The 19,909-nt window shown below is 42.7% G+C and overlaps 1 protein-coding gene across 1 annotated transcript in view; it reads right to left on the bottom strand.

The window, feature by feature from the left end:
• Positions 1 to 19,909, bottom strand: part of ANKAR (ankyrin and armadillo repeat containing) — a 577,406-nt gene that overhangs the window by 141,174 nt on the left and 416,323 nt on the right. The window contains exons 20-21 of the mRNA XM_069733853.1: positions 10,771 to 10,888; positions 6,075 to 6,184 (exon numbers count right to left, since the gene is read on the bottom strand). Coding sequence (XP_069589954.1) covers positions 6,075 to 6,184; positions 10,771 to 10,888 — 228 coding nt within the window. The remainder of the gene's footprint in view (positions 1 to 6,074; positions 6,185 to 10,770; positions 10,889 to 19,909) is intronic.

The following is a 19,909-nucleotide window of genomic DNA, read 5'->3' as shown; positions in this document are numbered from 1 at the left end:
GCACCGTTTTTTCTGGCCGAGGGTTTATCACCCCCATAGTGGATCTTACAGCCTACACCAGGCTTTCTACCTCCTCTAGAGGAAAACAGTGGAGCACCCCCCTTCATCGTCTGAGGATGAGTCTGATATATCCGAGTCTTTTCCCTCGGAGCTAGAGGAGTCAGACTGGGGGTGCTTTGCGGCTTTATGTTCTCTAACCTTATCCCCCTGCGAGAGGGATCTAAAGGTATTTTTGACCTCCGATTTAATCACCGATCTTAGCTCTGAGGCGAAGTTTGGGGTCTCTTCACACAACATCTGCTCTATGCAGGAATGGCATAGTCTCCTATACCAGGTGACTGGTAATTCTCCGTTACACAATGGGCAACTCCTGTGTTTGACTTTACCCACTTGTTTCCTTCCCTGAATAATGAGAGAGAAGTAAAGGGGGATCCCAATTACAAGGTGAACTTTCACGAAGATCACTCACCAATCAGACGCAGCCGTGGGTACCGGTTCTGGAGGAGATACAGGGTCCATTAAGGGGCTTTTTCAGGATGGAGACTTGTTCATTGCGCCGGATCTCCTGTTGTGTTGAGTGGAATGGCTGCTGGAACGTCCGCTCCGCTTGCCTGCAGAATCATGCCTTTTAGGTTGCCGCTTCTGTCTCTGGCGCTGCTGTGGTTGCTGCTGCTGCTCCTGCGGTTCGCTGTCCTCCATCATGCCGGGGGACCATTAGATGCAGGGAGCATCTCCATATGTTTTCTCCCTTTTAAATAAGCTGCCCGGCATCCTCGGCCCTACTTCCGGTTAACCTGTGCACTTCGACTTGCCTCCGTGTGTGCGCTGGCAAGGAAACCTGGAAACCCTGCACCTGCAATTTGGTGCGGCGGATGCGCTCCGCCCCTCTCCCTGCAAGACCCATCGGTCCCAGCGATGGCGGCTTCAGGGTACCGCACCAGCCACGGCAGGGGCCTCTCCGCCGGGCCGGGCCTGGCCCAATTTCATGTGGAATCTTCATCCAGGTTCATCCTGAAGGTTCCCCATCAGGGACAGGAAACCAACTGATGCGAGGGAGAAGTACCGCCTTTTAATCTGTAGGTTTATTGTCCCTGAAGGGTGGATCCCCTCTCTCCATGGTGCGGTCATGGGGGAAGGAGAAAATTAGGTGGGTACCCCCTATGGCGTTTCCATTACTTCTGGTCTTGGGGGACACTCGCTTGGCACGGGAATAACGCATACAGGCTCGGTTTTCTTACAAAACACAGTCTCTTGTGTTTATTTCACATCCACATAAACAACATCTTCAGGAACTTGACAACAGCATGAACACCGTCTGTACATATTCAGCTTTATCACAGTACCTCACTGATCCCGATCAGCATAACTCACGGTTTTAAGACCGTTACTTGTTGGCCACCTACACGGGTTCCTGGACACCTCTTGGCCTCAAAGGTGTCCCATACACAATGTCTCTCTTTTCCTTTCACTCTGACCCCGGTGAGTAAAACACGGATCTCCATCCGTTACCTGTTGGTGCTGCACAGGTTCTCGGATACCTCTCTTCACTAGAGGCATCCCACAGACATTTTCACTCTTCCTTTCATTCTGACCCCGGTCAGTACAACACGGATCTCCATCCGTTACCTGTCATCGCTTCACAGCTGCACAGGTTCTCGGATACCTCTCTTCCTTAGAGGCATCCTTCCGACATTCTCACTCTGACCCCAGTCAGTGCAACACGGATCTCCATCCGTTCCACAGTCTGGTCTGTGTGAGGTCCAGAGCCCCCGCCATGTGCTCTTCAGGGAGACGACACTCCCAACACATGGGCTCTCCAGGACCTTCCAGCACAGACCATTCAGGTCCACACTCAGAGCCCATGTGACCAAACCTCAGTCACATTATATAGTTGTAACCACTCCCCTAGATGGGAGTGTGTGTGGCTAGTCTGACCCTCCCATCTCTCAGAACTAGCCTGCCAGCCTCCCTAGTTAAACAACACACTTCACTTGTAGGACTACAGGTCCCAGAACATCCTTACTTCAGGCTGACAGTGCAGAGTGGCTTCCTCTGAGACACACACACCGGCCATTCACAATAATGCCAGACTTTTACTCATCACCACAGTTACATCTGCGATTACCATCCATTCCTATGGCCACCATACGCCTCTATGCGCACTCTGGGAAGCTCATATAGCGCCCCCTACCTATAACATAGGTCACTATACTACACCCCGTATTTTTGATAACCAGCCAAGGTAAAGCAGTTGAGGGCTCATATTATCAGGCAGGGAAGGTCTCCGGTTATTGGACAAATCCCAGCCTAAAAATACAAGCCCACAGCCATGTCAGAATTAGCGCATCACATTAAAGCCCTGTGGTTAGTAATGGAGAGGTGCCTCCATTATCCCATTAAAACACACACACAGAAAAAAATACTTTATTTGAATAAAGACTCCCCCACACTATCCCTTGTACACCGATTTATAGAACCCGGCCCCCCCTTTCCCCACAAAAAAAGTGCAGGTCTGAAGTAATCCACGTTCCTCAATGTCTCTGGCATCAAGCAGTAAAGTGACAGCTATTCACAGGCGCCGGGCAGTGACTCACTTTGTTGCTATTCACATTCATTGGGAAAATCGAGTAATATGGACTACATCTGACCTGTGTGTAAATATTTTGGGCAACAAATTGGTGAACTAAGGAGTGTCTATTGTTTTTACTTCAGTCTTGTTATGCTTTTCAGATATCCTTTTCTGCACTGCTTCTGATTTATTGGATTACTTCGGACCTGCATTTTTTGGGTTGTGTTTTTTCAATAAATTGGTGAATGAGGGAAAGTGTGGGGGAGTCTTTATTCAAGTAAAGTGAGTAAAGTGTTTTCTTTCTCCCCTCTGTGTGCTTCTATTTTTCCTTACTGAGTTAGTAATGGGGGTGTTTGATAGACACCTCTCCATTACTAACTCCAGAGATTGATGGCAGCTGTGATTTTTGACAAATCACCACTGTCGTGAACCCCAAACCCCTGATTGCCAATGCACCAGGGCAATCTGGAAGAGATGGACAAAGCACCAGAATTGGCGCATCTAATGTGGTGCGCCAATTCTGGGGTGGCTATGGGCTTGTATTTTTAGGCTGAGAAGGGCCCAATAACCATGGACCGTCCCAGCCTGACAATATAAGCCTGCAGCTGTCTATTGTACCTTGGCTGGTTATCAAAAATAGGGAAGACTCACATCATTTTTTTTAAATTATCTATTTATTTATTAAAACTATGCTAAAAACACCTGCGTAAATGCACTTACAACACATGTGCATCTGATGCAAGTCTATTGGGAAATTCCACACAATAGACTGAGGATTCCCACAAGAGAAATTGCCATATTGCGGCTTGGAAACCCGCACAGCAGATGATTTTATGCAGTGTAAAAAAGAAGCGCAGTGGGTATGAGATTTCTATTTATCTGATCCACTGAGTTTGTACTGTACAACGCAGCGTTGTTTTGGACACAGTGAAAATATGATACGTATTACTGGTCATGCAGCATGCAGCCTTAGTTAGTTGGTTTCATCAGTCTTTCCCTGAAAAACCTGGTCCTAGGGATCTGGAGGCCTCTCCTAAATGGGAGGGGGTACTGTCACATCCATGTCTGAACATATTGCTGCAACCCCTGTCCTGGTTGCCATCTTCTCTGGTTTCCAATGCAGCTCTGGTCCCAAAGGACTGTTCTGCAGCTTTGCCTGCTTAGGCTAGGTTCACATTGCGTTAGTGGGTGTCCGCTAACGGAATCCGTTACATGGTGCAATTGTCACAATTGACGCTATGTAGCGGATCCGTTAGCGCACCCATTGACTGCAATGTGCTAATGGATTGCTAACGCATCGCTAACGTATGCCTTTTTTCCGTGCGTCAGCGATGTCCCATTATTTTCGGACGGATGGAGCATCTGCACTAGCGGGATTGCCAAACGCAATCCCTTTTTGGACATTGCATTAGCGCATTCCGTTAGCGTATCCGCTAAACGGATTGCACTAACGCAATGTGAACCTAGCCTTATACAGCATCTACTTTGAGTACCGGTAGCTACTTTCCCAGTGTAAGTCTATGAAACTCACAAAAAGGCTTCATAGACTTACATTGAAGGTCCTTAAATAAATCGTTGGGTGAGCTGGCTAGTCTGATTGCAGGTCACATATTGAAGTGACTTGGGAAGAAGGTGATAGGTAAGCATTTTAATACTTTTACACAATGCTACATGGATAATTAGGACGTATTATGTAGTAAAAATTTTGATGAAACTTAGTCATACAATAAAGTTTTATACCGTATATACTTGAGTATAAGCCGACCCGAGTATAAGCTGACCCCCCTAATTTTGCCAAAATAAACTGGGAAAACTTATTGACTCAAGTATAAGCCTAGGGTGGAAAATGCAGCAGCTACCGGTGAATTTCAAAAATAAAAATAGATGCTCCATACCGTTCATTATTGCCCCATAGATGCTCCACATAAAGCTGTGCCCCATATAATGCTCTGCACCGTTCATTATGGCCCCATAGATGCTCCATAGAAAGCTGTGCCATATAGAATGCTCTGCACCGTTCATTATGGCCCCATAGATGCTCCATATAAAGCTGTGCCCCACATATAATGCTCTGCACCGTCCATTGTGGCCCCATAGATGCTCCACATAAAGCTGTGCTATATAGAATGCTCTGCACCGTTCATTATGGCCCCATAGATGCTCCTTATAAAGCTGTGCCCCATATATAATGCTCTGCACCGTTCATTATGGCCCCACAGATGCTCCTTATAAAGCTGTGCCATATAGAATGTTCTGCACCGTTGATTGTGGCCCCAAAGATGCTCCATATATATTGCTCTGCACCGTTGATTATGGCCCCATAGATGCTCCATATATAATGCTGCTGCTGCTGTAATAAAAAAAAAAAAAATCACATACTCACCTCTCTTCGCTCAGGACGCCGGCGCTTTCAATATTTACCTGCTCCTCGTGCGGCTCCGTCTCCAGCACTGACGCTCAGCAGAGGGCGTGCACTGACTACGTCACCGCGCCCTCTAACCTGAGTGTCACTGCTTGAGGACGCTGGAGATGGAGCCGCACCGGAGCGAGGAGCAGGTAAATATCGAGCAGCGCTCCCCTTCCCATATACTTACCTGCTCCGACGCGGTCCCTGCAGTCCCTGCTTCCCCCGGCGCTGCATCTTCTTCCTGTATTGAGCGGTCACAGTTACCGCTCATTTACAGCAATGAATATGCGGCTCCACCCCTACGGGAGGTGGAGCCGCATATTCATTGCTTTATTGAGCGGTGCCATGTGACCACTCAGTACAGGAAGAATCTGCAGCGCCGGGAGAAGCAGGGACTGCAGGGACCGCGCTGGGAGCAGGTAAGTATAATTACACAGCCCCCGCTCCCCCTCCCCTACCGACCCCGGGTATGACTCGAGTATAAGCCGAGAGGGGGACTTTCAGCCCAAAAAAATGGGCTGAAAATCTTGGCTTATACTCGAGTATAGAGATAGCAAAGGCGTGCACTCTGGTCAGTGTAGATTGGTGCAGGCTGAACCAAGGTAACTTCACAAATAAGTAAACAACAGCCGCACTCGATATTTGGTTTTTTCATATGCAATAAAGTAATTTATTATGTTCACCACAGTGGTATTGCGAAGCTGGGGTCACCACAATCATATACCAAGGTACTGAGGTAACGTTTCGGCCCTGTTGTGGGCCTTTGTCAAACCTCACTTGTTGTAGAAAGAAAAAAGTGGAGGGTACCCCGAAGTTGCGGGACAGATAATAATATGAGGCAGGACCCAGAGGAAAACGTTTAGTGAAAATGCGGAGAGAAGGTAAGTCAGGGAAGGGGAAACAAATTCCCAGTCTGCGCTGCGGATCCGGTGTGCTGGCGTGCCTGCGGTGATGTGTCGAGTATATACGGTAGGTAGATTTTACATTTGCTTTTCACATTATTTAGTGTAAGTATTATAACTATAGTTCAATTTATTGTTTTACTTAATTTTTATTCCTAAAAAGCATTTTCCATATTAACCAAATCAAATTTCTTACCTCTTCAATTTCAGAATTTAAATGGTTACAAAGGCATTCAACTGTTCCTAATGTAGTTATTGCTTCTGGAATTCCAGCTCTGGTGTGAGCTAAACAAGAAAGCAATTCCCCTGCCAATCAGAAATGACTGTTTTAACATTAATACAATCAACTGAAATATTTAAAAGGTTTGAGCCAAGTTTGCAAGTTATTTACAATTGAATGGACAGTTACTTACCCATACCATGCACAGCTACATTCCCTTCATTCTCTATGGGACTACCAGAGAAAGTGACAGGACTGTCTCCAGAAGTTAGGATAGGGGAAGTCCCAGCAGTCGAACACCAAAAGGATGAGTAAATTGTCACCTTCCCAATGTATAGAAATAACTTAAAACTGCACAAACCCTTTTATGACCCACTGAAAAAACCATTTCCCTATGGATCTTTTTCAAAATTTTGAGTGACCTCAACAAGTTCTTAGCAAAAAAGTATAGGCATTTGGGGTGTGGTCTAGGCAAGAAAGACAGCTCCTGCTCCTAGACCCTTTATAAACTACCATTTCTGAGAAAGTGAAGATAAAATCTCACAAACAAGATCCCCTGCTTACCAAAATCTGCTGGGAGATCAGGCAACACTTTGGACCTGGACTCTCTCTATAGACTGTGACTACAAGGTGCCTCTCCTGCTAGATTGGGAGAGGAAGAAGAAAAACCTGTCCTCCTGCAGGCTGTGCTCAGAAGAGACCTTTTGTGGAAGGAAACAGTCTCTAACCGATGCCGCGGTGTGATGCGGTGAGAAGCATGGATGTCTCTCATAGTGCAGAGGAGCCCTATCGGAGGCAAGTGTAAAAGACCTGAAGGCATACCAAGAAGATCCCCTCATTGGCTGAAGAGAGATCTCTCATCATTATCTGGGGGTGAGTGCCAAGCTTGAATAGATATAGTGGCTTTTACTTCTTTCCTGGTGTCCCGAGCAGGTAATGCCACTTAGTCTGCCCTTGGAACCTACTCTGCCATCTTAAGAGGCATCAGTGAGGGACAATCAACATCATCCCTCCTCCACATATACACGCCTTGCAGTGAAATCCTGCACTACACAAAGTCACTCATTCCCTTTATGACTTTCCTCATAAAAGAGTGCTACTGTCGTTTTTCAGGCCCCCTTTTATAGGAGGATGCATATCACATGCTGATCACTTTTCAGAAGAAATCTGCATTTCGGTGATTGAGGTCTTCGGCCTAATTTTTCATCTATTACAACATTCTAAGATACAAGACCTTTGAATAAATCAGGGTCTTTGACCTAATTTTTTCAACTGCTGAATCTCTACAGTAGAATATTGCATATTACACCATTATTATATATCTGCTGCCATCTACTGGACATTCTGAATTACGACATCTACAAGATCTCCACCTCATGTACCGTTAATAATATATTTGCCCGCTCACATCTAAAACGTGGTTAAACCCAGCAAAGACAGCACAAAAGAAACTGAACACTTAAAAATCCATGAAATAAGGCAAAACTATCTACACCATAAGCAACTTTCACAAAGACAACTTTCCATTCCTTCAGCTCGGCACCAAATGAGGATTCAGAATCTAACAATAAAGACTGAGAGCGAATATCAATCTGCAGACTCAGCACCAACATCTACATCACTCCTTAAAAAGACTTTGGCACAAGCAATGAAACCTTTGATGAATTAATTAAAATTCTCAAAGACTCTGAAGGAACAAATGACCTTCAACCAGCACCAGCTCAACCCTTTTATTCTTGCTCTAGAAGGCCAAGAGAACAGAAGTAGATGCAAGAACTAGATAATTAAAGGAGTCCTGGAATCTTTTCCCCAATTGTCTCCAGACTAAGTCACCAAAGAGATATTTTCTTCTATACTCAGCTCTGACAGAGGTGAAAATATAAGAGTCCACAGAGGCTTACAACTAAGACCCTTGGTCCCGCCGTGAAATCTAATATATGGTCTTCTGAGTTTTGTAGATTCCTCATCTATCCTTAGAAAGAGAAATACTATCTCTATCCTACAACAGCACACCAATACAAATCTTCCAAGACATTGCCCAATCTACCTTGGCAAAGAGAAGGAAGATTAGGCCTCTGCTTGAAGTCTTACATGCAAACAAATTAAACTATAGATGGCTATTCCCCTTCGGTCTTGCCGTTTTAAAAGACAGGAAACAAACTTCCATTTGCACTACAGAAGACCTTCAAAAAGTTTGGGATGTTCTACAAATTACCCCATCGGAAGATCCTTCTTGGATGCCACTAGAAGTCAGCTTCATTTTCCCACAATTGCACTTGACCAGGTCAGTACACAAATCGATCTCTCCTAAGACCAGGAAACAAGCCTCAATGCATTCAAGTTGCATGAGTCTTAGAACAGATGCCCAACGCACATTGCCTTTGGTGCCCCCTCTCCTATTTCTTCCCATACGTTGTGGGAATTCCCTATTTCCTTATGATACAGAAAAGATATATATCTTGGTACCGTGTTAGCCAGTACCGCATTTTTATTATCAAAATGGAGGCTACTAGAATGTACCGCATCTTTATTACCAAAATGGAGGATACCAGAATGTACCGCATCTTTATTACCAAAATGGAGGATACCAGAATGTACCGCATCTTTATTCTAAATATTATTCTATTTCCTTATGACATTTTGTCTCATCAAGCAAAACTTGCCCAGTTATCTTCCGTAACTGTTTTATATACTGTTGATTCTTTCTTTGTACTATAGGATGAGTCACCATCTGGACTGTCTTGTCTGCTATACATTGAAATGTTACATCAACCCCATCACTCCTCCACCCCCTCTGCTGCAGATAATGCCTCTTCTGTTTATATTTGTATGTTGTTTTTATTTCTTTTATGCCTAACATGCTGGATATGTCTGTCAGAACCAGACCTCTCCAACTTCATAAATGGCTGACACAACTAATCTAGATACAATCATTGTGGCCTCGTTTAATGCGAAGGGCATCAATTCCCTTACAAAATGTAACCAAATTTTGAATCTTCTAATTTAAAAACATATATTGATAGCTTTGATACAAGAAAGGTATGAAAAATGTAATAAAATCCTATATATTCCCTAAAATACTAAATACCGTAAATGTTTTGCATATTGATCTCCCCAACTCTTTCTTCTTTACAGTTTATTTATCAATATATTCAGAAAAACAGAAAATCAAGGCTACCATATAAACCTCAACACAAGGAGGCATTGGACTTCTAGACATCTATACTTACTACAAAGCAATACACATAAATAGGTGGTTGAAACTTTCTAACTCTTCAAAACAAAACAAATCAGACTTAGAAAGCCTACTACTAGGTAAAATCACTCATAGATACATTTGGAATAACTCCCTCCCTAAATCTGATATGTTTGGACAGAAGTGCACAATAGGGCAATACTGCAAGAGAAATGAGAGAGGGTGGGAGTGCTCATTGTGCTCACCTGAGGATAGTTGTGCAGAGCCCACTAAACACACAAGAGCCCTAGAATCTGCGGCCGGAGGAAAAAATCTTCCAGATAGCAATTCACTTCAGTGGAGAGATTACGGAACCTGGGCTACGCTCAATGGTAAATAATAAAAGTTTTTATTAACCAAAGCATTTCTGCATCGGACTGGTGCCATTTGTAAGGTGTAAAAACAAGAATCAACATGACAATAACATTTGTGTCCTTTTTTACCTTGAAAAAGGTGCCAGTCCGGTGCAAGAGCGTGTTCATTAATAAAAACCTTATTTCATACCATTGAAGGTCCTTCATTTTTGCAAGTGCAACACAGGTACCATGATCTCTCCACTAAAATGAATTTAAAAAGTCTTAACTCCTTCAAATGATCCCTCAGCTTTAGCTCCTATGTCCACCATCCCTTATCTTTTATATCCTAACTATTCAGACATACATAATTTATGGTCCTATTTGTCAAATAATAGCATTTCCAAACTTTTATCTAACAAAATTCCTATGGCAGATTTCTGGCTAGAAGAGGCTACAAGTTGTCCTTGCTGATTTTTTGCAACTAACCCATGTCTCTCATATGCTTACTCTTTTTAAAACAAAATTTCCAGCAACTGGGGAAAGATCCTGGCTTTACCTATTGGTAAGACCCCTTCCCTATCCCCAAAGGGGTCTCGAAAATGAGCGGACCCGTGGAAGTTCCGGTTCTCCTATCGACTGAACTTTAGTAGAAAGCTCGGTTAGGGTACCAAAATTGTACTGAACCCCATTAAAGTCAATGGGGATCAGAACTTCTTCCTTTGACCTGATGGTCTGCTTTTTGTTCTCTACAGTATTCCTCTTTTTTCATTCCCCTTTTTATAAATGTATACCATTTTAGTGAACTACATTGGTAAGGACATTCCTGATACTACAATTATAGATCACTTGTTTATTAAACTTAGACATTATTACTTTATTGGTCCATTGACCTTGTTTATATTACCATTTTTTACAATTTTGCAAATCACATTTTTACAGTCACGTGACTGACAATCACATGGGAAAAAACAAGGGAATCATGAAAGTGTGTGCCATGATTCAACAGTCTCAGCATAGAGCAACTACAGACTTTTATTATCAGCCTGGAATGCTACTTCAAGAAAGGATTGTAAAACGGTTTATTAGCACAAAACATGTTTTTTAAATATTGTAAAAATCAATAATTAGTATGTTTAAATACCTGCCAATACAACCGTGCTTGAATTATTTGAGTGCAAAAGGTCTGATAGTATTGTCACACCTCTGGATGAAAGAGAAACTTGATCCATGTCCACTATAATTCTGGCTAAAACAACAATCTGTAGAAATATATAAAACAACATTTAGATTTCATCACATTATATCTGATGATAATGGCATCTGGATAGTAATCTGAAGGAAATTCTTCCCTAAATTATTTCATGCTATGATTTATTAGTTTATACTCTGATTTTTGTTTCTTTGCTTGAAATAGTACTGAAAATTATATTTTATAGGTTATGTTTATGCCTAATCCATACATCATTTATTACTATAGTTTAATTACCACCTGGGAGCACTAAGTTGTGTAGTATCTCACCGTCAGTAACAGTGCTATCAGCACTATACGTATCACTCTAGCGGATCCGATAAAGCATGACATAATTGATGACCACCAGTAATGATCTGATTCCTATAGAATTGAGTGTTTAGTAAAATGGATCTGTCTGCTATACAAAAAAAAAGGTGTGCAGGCTATGCTTTTTGTTCAACCTAAAAAACAGATATCAGATGGGATGGAGACAAATGGCAACATTTTATGACACTTCCGTTGCCATTCAAATGAATGGGTCCTGAACTGGAATATTTATTTTCATTTTTATAATCTCAAAATGGATACAAAACAAGAAATAACTTTATAACTACTGGGGCTGTGAACAGAGCCAGGTACTTTAGATACTACACGTGGCCATAACTGGTTAACACGACTGTTTCTGACTGGCCTGAATACTAAGACTTAGATTTCTACTTCTAGTTCTGACTCTTATGTTTAGCTGACCATGTTCCTGCCTAAAATATGGAATATTATGCCTTGTACCTGTAATGTTACTTTTAGCTCTAACTCCTGACTTATGCATTTCTGGAGACCTTCACTTGGGGATCGCCAGCAGAAAATTCCAAATACTCTAACTTAATCTAGTCAGTGCTAATAATAATAAACCCGAAACATATGATGCATTTACAAGCGCTGATCACAAACCATTCTTTCACTATTAACGAGGGCTGATTGAGTAAACACAAGTAGTTCGGCAATCGTTTTCCAGACAATTTAAGTAAGCCAAGGAACAATCACAGGGGCATACTGATCAATAAAATGCTATTGGCAACATATGCCCTGCTTACTTGGGGCTATATGCTGACAATTACTTTTTTGTTCTAAAACATTATCTGTGCACCCAGCAGACAAACAATTTGCAGATAATATTATTTTATATATATATATATATATATATATATATATAAACATATTATAATCAGAAACATGCTTTCCTACAAACACTCGCTTCCAGATTTACTGTACTAAATGCATTATTAGCTGTATCAATTAATGATATGTTATTGCTACCATAGCTGTTAAGATCGCAGGGTGCAACAAAAGAGGCAGACATTTGTATGCTGAGAACAAAGTTCTACTGCTAACAACCACTGACATTAGTTGCTTCCCTTTGTGGTTTGAATATCATCAATTACAATCTTTCCCCTCCTCGGGAAGAGCTAAGATTTATTCTTCTACTCCTACCCAATTTGAAAAGCGTTTTCTGGTTGATTCACTGCCCACACTTAACTGTGTCTCGAATATATGCTCTCTTGAGCCAAAGTGGAGAAACTAATAGACCTAAATATACCGAGAAATGGATGGAGGAATTGGCGGTACGCATCTCAGAACCTGATTTGAAATAGACATTTATTTTCTCACAAATTCTCTATAGCTTGTGCAGCGCAAGAAGAAAATTACAAGATACTTACCCGACGTTGGACATTGTCCAACAAATCTGCATTACATTTTCCCTCTGTTTCTGATAGAAGCTGGTGCTATGACAGGAAAAGGGGAACCATGCTACATATATGGTGGGGTTGTGACAGCCTAAGACTGTGTGCACACGATGCAGATTGAGTGCGGATCCGCAGCGGATTTTTCCGCGCAGAAACGTTGCAGATCCGCACTGTGATTTACAGTACAATGTAAATCAAAGGGGAAAAAAAGCTGTGCAGATGGTGCGGAAAAATCCACGCGGAAACGCTGCGGATTTAAAAGAAGTGCATGTCACTTCTTTTGTCGGATCTTCAGCATTTCTGCACCCCTCCATTACAGAAATCCACAGTGGTAAAAAACGCAGAAAATCCACACAAAATCCGCATTAATTCCGCATAAAAACGCACAAAATCCGCGGCAAATCTGCACCTGCGGTTTCTGCCAGGAGATGCGGATTTTGTGCAGGAAATTCTGCACCCCATTCCGCAACGTGTGCACATAGCCTAAAGCAATTTTGAGAATCTGTTTTTTCAGTTTACAGGACTATAAGTAGAAATATAGTGGACAATTCTCCTCAGGTGGCTTTATAGTCTATTCTCCCTGGGCCTGTCAAAGCTCAGAAAATGAAGCTATTGAGATTTTGCTTAACAGCCGCTTGTCTACTTATGACTTGGTACTCAAAATCGCCTCAATCTCCATCTTTAGCTGAATAGTTTCAGGAGATGACCCATCTTTGTAGAATGAAGATATGGAGAATTTGTGGATACCTCCACGCTGCCGATTAATGAAGACATCAATTCACAGGAAATTATTAAACTTGCAGTTTTTATTCTACACTTTTCGAGGTGGCATGCACTTCAGGAACAACCACATATCACTAGTGATTTATCTTTGTAAAATCGAACAGCTAACTGCCAAATTCAACAGTAAGGCTATGTGCACACGTTCAGGTTTTTTCCGCGGTAAAAACACTAGGAAAACTCATTAAAAACGCATACATTATGCATTCTGTCATTTAGAATGCATTCTGCATATTTTGTGCACATTGATGCGTTTTTTTCCGCAAAAAAAACGCATCGCGGTAAAAAAAAGCATCATGTTCATTAATTTTGCGGATTTTATGCGTTTTTCCTGCTATTCTATGCATTTGGGAAAAAACGCACAAAAAACGTGTCAAAAACGCAAAAAAAAATGTGAAAAAAGACGCATGCGGATTTCTGGCAGAAATGTCAGGTTTTTGTCAGGAAAATTTCTACCAGAAATCCTGATGTGTGCACATAGCCTTACAATCCAGCTGCCGCAGACGCACAGGCGGGGTGATGATAGCTGAAGGAATGGAAGCTGCTAATTCTGAGCTGCCGAATGGCTGTATGGAGTCAGAACACTTGATAAAATACAGTAGGTAAGTAGTGTATTGTCAACGTATTTCAAAGTTACATCAAAACTTCTCCCTCAGGACAAACTACAGGTAACAAGTGGAAGACACATGAAAGTTTAAATAGACAAAGTATTTGAAATTGGGCGCGATATAACGAATCCTTAGGGCCCCTTTCCACTTGTGAGGAAAACAGACGAGTGCAATCCGATAAAAAATCGGATTGCACTCGGACCAATGTTATTTAATAGGTGACATCTGCGATTTTTTTCTCTGCCGAAATCGGACTGAGAAAAAAATCGAGACTCGCCAATGCAAGTCAATGGGTGTGAGAAAAAAAACGCATGGAATACGGACCATCCGTATTCCATCCGTTTTTTACGGATACCTTACCATTCAGTGGCACAGAACACTGTAAATAGTCCTGTAAATGACTGTATACAAATAGTTGCAGAGAAAAAAAACGGATTGCATACGGATGTAAAAAACGGATGATGCGATTAAAAATCGCATTACACTCGCATGACAATCGCATGACAATCGCACACGTTACATCCGTTTTTTCGGTCCGTAAATCGGACCGTTTTTTTCTCACACAAGTGGAAAGGGGCCCTTAGAGTGACACATAATTTGTCAGAAACAACTAAATTTTGTTACTGGAAAAAAAAGATATCCATACGTGTCTACACTGTGTGCAGAATTATTAGGCAAGTTGTATTTTAGAGGTTTATTTTTATTATTGATCAACAACTATGTTCTCAATCAACCCAAAAGACTCATAAATACCAAAGCTTAACCCCTTTACCCCCAAGGGTGGTTTGCACGTTAATGACCGGGCCAATTTTTACATTTCTGACCACTGTCTCTTTATGAAGTTATAACTCCGAAACGCTTCAACGGATCTTAGCGATTCTGAGACTGTTTTCTTGTAACATATTGTACTTCATGATAGTGGTAAAATTTCTTCGATATAACTTGCGTTTATTTGTGAAAAAAAACGGAAATTTGGCGAACATTTTGAAAATTTCGCAATTTTCCAACTTTGAATTTTTATTCTGTTAAACCAGAGAGATAAGTGACACAATATAGTTAATAAATAACATTTCCCACATGTCTACTTTACATCAGCACAATTTTGGAAACAAATTTTTTTTTTCTAGGAAGTTACAAGGGTTAAAATTTGACCAGCAATTTCTCATTTTTACAACACAATTTACAAAACCATTTTTTTTAGGGACCACCTCACATTTGAAGTCATTTTGAGGGGTCTATATGGCAGAAAATACCCAAAAGTGACACCATTCTAAAAACTGCACCCCTCAAGGTGCTCAAAACCACATTCAAGAAGTTTATTAACCCTTCAGGTGTTTCACAGCAGCAGAAGCAACATGGAAGGAAAAAATTAACATTTTACTTTTTAGTCACAAAAATGTTCTTTCAGCAATAATTTTTTTAATTTCCCAAGGGTAAAAAGAGAAAATGGACCTCAAACGTTGTTATCACGCCCGGGCGTGAAAATAAAAAATCCTATTTTTTCCACAAACATGATGGTTTAGTCCCCAATTTTTTATTTTCTCAAAGGTAAAAGGAGAAATTGGACCCCAAAAGTTGTTGTCCAATTTGTCCTGAGTACGCTGATACCCCATATGTGGGGGAAAACCACTGTTTGGGCACATGGCAGGGCTCAGAAGGAAAGGAGCGCTGTTTGACATTTTCAAGCTAAAATTGGCTGGAATTGAGATCGGACGCCATGTCGTGTTTGGAGAGCCCCTGATATGCCTAAACAGTGGAAACCCCCAACAAGTGACCCCATTTTGGAAACTAGACCCCCTATGGAACTTATCTAGGTGTGTGGTGAGCACTTTTATCCCCCAAGTGCTTCACGAAAGTTTATAACGCCCGGGCGTGAAAATAAAAAATCCTATTTTTTCCACAAACATGATGGTTTAGTCCCCAATTTTTTATTTTCTCAAAGGTAAAAGGAGAAATTGGACCCCAAAAGTTGTTGTCCAATTTGTCCTGAGTACGCTGATACCCCATATGTGGGGGATAACCACTGTTTGGGTGCATGGCAGGTGTTGTGGATTCTGTTTTTGGGCTCCCTCTGGTGGTTACAGATGGTACTGGGTGACTTGTGTTCTCTGCGGTCTCTGGTGTCCACCTGTTCTATCAGTTCTATCAGGATATGGGAGTTTCCTATTTAACCTGGCTTTCTTGTCATTTCCTCGCCGGCGATCAATGTAATCAGTGTGTCTTGTTACCTCTGCTTTCCGCTTCTGTAATCATCAGGACAAGCTAAGTTTTTGATTTTCCTGTTCCACGTTTTGCTTTATTTTTGTTTTAGTCCAGCTTGCAGTTATGTGATTCCTTGTTGCTGGTTGCTCTAGTGGGCTGATATTACTCCTCATGTTCCATGAGTTGGCACATGAGTTCAGGTAATTTCAGGATGGTTTTTTGTAGGGTTTTTCGCTGACCGCGCAGTTCACTTTTGTATCCTCTGCTATCTAGTTTTAGCGGGCCTCATTTTGCTGAATCTGTTTTCATTACTGCGTATGTGCTTTCCTCTCATTTCACCGTCATTACATGTGGGGGGCTGCTATTTCTGTGGGGTGTTTCTCTGGAGGCAAGAGAGGTCTTTGTTTCTTCTAATAGGGGAAGCTAGTCCTTCGGCTGGCGCGAGACGTCTAGAATCATCGTAGGCACGTTCCCCGGCTACTGCTAGTGTTGTGAATTAGGTTCAGGATCGCGGTCAGCTCAGTTTCCATCACCCTAGAGCTTGTTCTGTTTTTTGTGTGCTTGTCCTTTTGTGATCCCCTGCCATTGGGATCATGACAAGCAGGGCTCAGAAGGAAAGGAGCGCCGTTTGACATTTTCAAGCTAAAATTGGCTGGAATTGAGATTGGACGCCATGTCGCGTTTGGAGAGCCCCTGATGTGCCTAAACAGTGGAATCCCCCCACAAATAACCCCATTTTGGAAACTAGACCCCCTAAGGAACTTATCTAGGTGTGTGGTGAGCACTTGTATCCCCCAAGTGCTTCACGAAAGTTTATAACGCCCGGGCGTGAAAATAAAAATCCTATTTTTTCCACAAACATGATGATTTAGTCCCCAATTTTTTATTTTCTCAAAGGTAAAAAGAGAAATTGGACCCCAAAAGTTGTTGTCCAATTTGTCCTGAGTACGCTGATACCCCATATGTGGGGGGAAACCACTGTTTGGGCACATGGCGGGGCTCAGAAGGAAAGGAGCGCTGTTTGACATTTTCAAGCTAAAATTGGCTGGAATTGAGATCGGACGCCATGTCGTGTTTGGAGAGCCCCTGATGTGCCTAAACAGTGGAATCTCCCCACAAGTGACCCCATTTTGGAAACTAGACCCCCTAAGGAACTTATCTAGGTGTGTGGTGAGCACTTGTATCCCCCAAGTGCTTCACAAAAGTTTATAACGCCCGGGCGTGAAAATAAAAAATCCTATTTTTTCCACAAACATGATCGTTTAGTCCCCAATTTTTTATTTTCTCAAAGGTAAAAGGAGAAATTGGACCCCAAAAGTTGTTGTCCAATTTGTCCTGAGTATGCTGGTACCCCATATGTGGGAGAAAACTACTGTTTGGGCACACTTCGGGGCTCGGAAGTGAAGTAGTGACGTTTTGGAATGCAGACTTTGATGGAATTGTCTGCGGGCATCATGTGCCATTTGGTGAGCCCCTGATGTGCCTAAACAGTAGAAACTCCCCACAAGTGACCCCATTTTGGAAACTTGACCCCCTAAGGAACTTATCTAGGTGTGTCGTGAGAATTTTGAACCTCCAAGTGCTTCACTAAAGTCTATGATGCCCGGCGTGAAAATAAAAAATTCTATTTTTTTCCCCACAAAAATGATCTTTCAGCCCCCAATTTTTTATTTTCCCAAGGGTAACAGGAGAAATTGGACCACAAATGTTGTTGTCCAATTTGTCCTGAGTACGCTGGTACCCCATATGTGGGAGAAAACTACTGTTTGGGCACACTTCAGGGCTCGGAAGGGAAGTAGTGACGTTTTGGAATGCAGACTTTGATGGAATTGTCTGCGGGCATCATGTGCCATTTGGTGAGCCCCTGATGTGCCTAAACAGTAGAAACTCCCCATAAGTGACCCCATTTTGGAAACTTGACCCCCTAAGGAACTTATCTAGGTGTGTCGTGAGAATTTTGAACCTCCAAGTGCTTCACTAAAGTCTATGATGCCCGGCGTGAAAATAAAAAATTCCATTTTTTTCCCCACAAAAATGATCTTTCAGCCCCCAATTTTTTATTTTCCCAAGGGTAACAGGAGAAATTGGACCCCAAAAGTTGCTGTCCAATTTGTTCTGAGTACGCTGGTACCCCATATGTGGGAAAAAACTGTTTGGGCACTTCGGGACTCAGAAGGGAAGCAGTGACGATTTGGAATGCAGACTTTGATGGACTAGTTCTGAGGGCGTCATGTTCCGTTTGCAGAGCCCCTGATGTGCCTAAAAAGTAAAAAAAAAACCACAAATGACATCTTTTTGGAACCTAGACCCCCAAGGAACTTACTTAGATGTGCCCCCTCTTTGGAACTAATCTACTGGTTCCTGTTAAGTAAATTAGTAGTGAATGGAGGTGTGGTACAATTTGAAGCAGTCCTTCATACACAGGCCAGGTTTGTCAGGGCAGGTGTCGCATTGATAGATGATGTCCTTGCGTACTCCTCTTTTGTAGCACACTCGGCACCTTTTTGGCGGCTTACTTTTTCTATCAGTTGGCGGGACCACCCCCGGAAAATACTGACCTGGTACGATACGAGCACCCTCAGTTCCGGAAGTACTGGGGCCCGCTCCTTCCCTCGTGCCAAATATCAGGGCCTTAACCACTACCTCCTGGAACTGAAGGTACGACGTATCAGTGTGTCATGCACATCGTGACAGCAGGAAAGCGTTGAGCATTGCCATTTGTACGATGTACACGGACAGCTTTTTGTACCACACCTTGGCCTTCCCCAAATCACTGTACGGTTGGAGGAGTTGATCGGAGAGATCAACGCCCCCCATGTTTTTGTTGTACCCCAGTACACAGTCCAGTTTGCAGACCTGTGTTGAGGTACCCCGTACACTGCCGAGGGCACTGCCATCACCGTGTATGGTGGTCAAGAGAAGGACATCCCTCTTGTCCTTGTACTTGACCACCAGCAGGTGGTCGCTACATTGGGCTTTGCTCTCACCTTTTCTGCCCAAGTAGCATCTTTGGGAGGCCTCTCTGATTTTTGCGGACAGTACCGCAGGCTGCGGTACCTCGCGCAGAGAGGGATTTGTAATAATAGTGGGATGCTGGAATAAAAGTTATCGGTGTAGAGGTGATAACCTTTATCCAGCAGTGGGTGCACCAAATCCCACACAATTTTCCTACTCACTCCCAGGATGGAAGGACACTCAGGCGGTTCAATCCTGCTGTCCTTCCTTCGTACACTCTAAAGCTGTAGGTGTACCCTGAGGTACTCTCACACAGCTTGTAGAGTTTGATTCCGTACCTGGCCCTTTTGCTGGGCAGGTATTGACGGAATCTGAGCCACCCCTTAAAATGAACCAAGGACTCATCCACACAGATGTCCCTTTTGGGCACGTACACTTCAGCAAACTTTTTGCTGAAGTGTTCGATGACCGGCCGAACTTTGAACAGACGGTCAAAATTGGGGTCTTCTCGTGCGGGACACCGTGCATTATCGTTGTAATGCAGGAACTTATGGATGGCCTCAAAACGCGTCCGAACCATGACCATTCGGAACACTGGAGTGTTATATAAAATATCTACACTCCAATATTGCCGAATTTCTGGCTTCTTCACGATCCCCATATGGAGGACCAGGCCCCAAAACTGCGTCATTTCAACTGCGTCTACAGGAGACCAGTTAGAAAATGATGAACGGGGGTTTTGCTCCAAAAATTACCGAGCAT

Source organism: Ranitomeya imitator, chromosome 7 (assembly GCF_032444005.1).
Source record: "Ranitomeya imitator isolate aRanImi1 chromosome 7, aRanImi1.pri, whole genome shotgun sequence".
Classification (NCBI taxonomy): Eukaryota; Metazoa; Chordata; class Amphibia; order Anura; family Dendrobatidae; genus Ranitomeya; species Ranitomeya imitator.
This window is presented reverse-complemented; position numbering and strand designations above follow the sequence as displayed.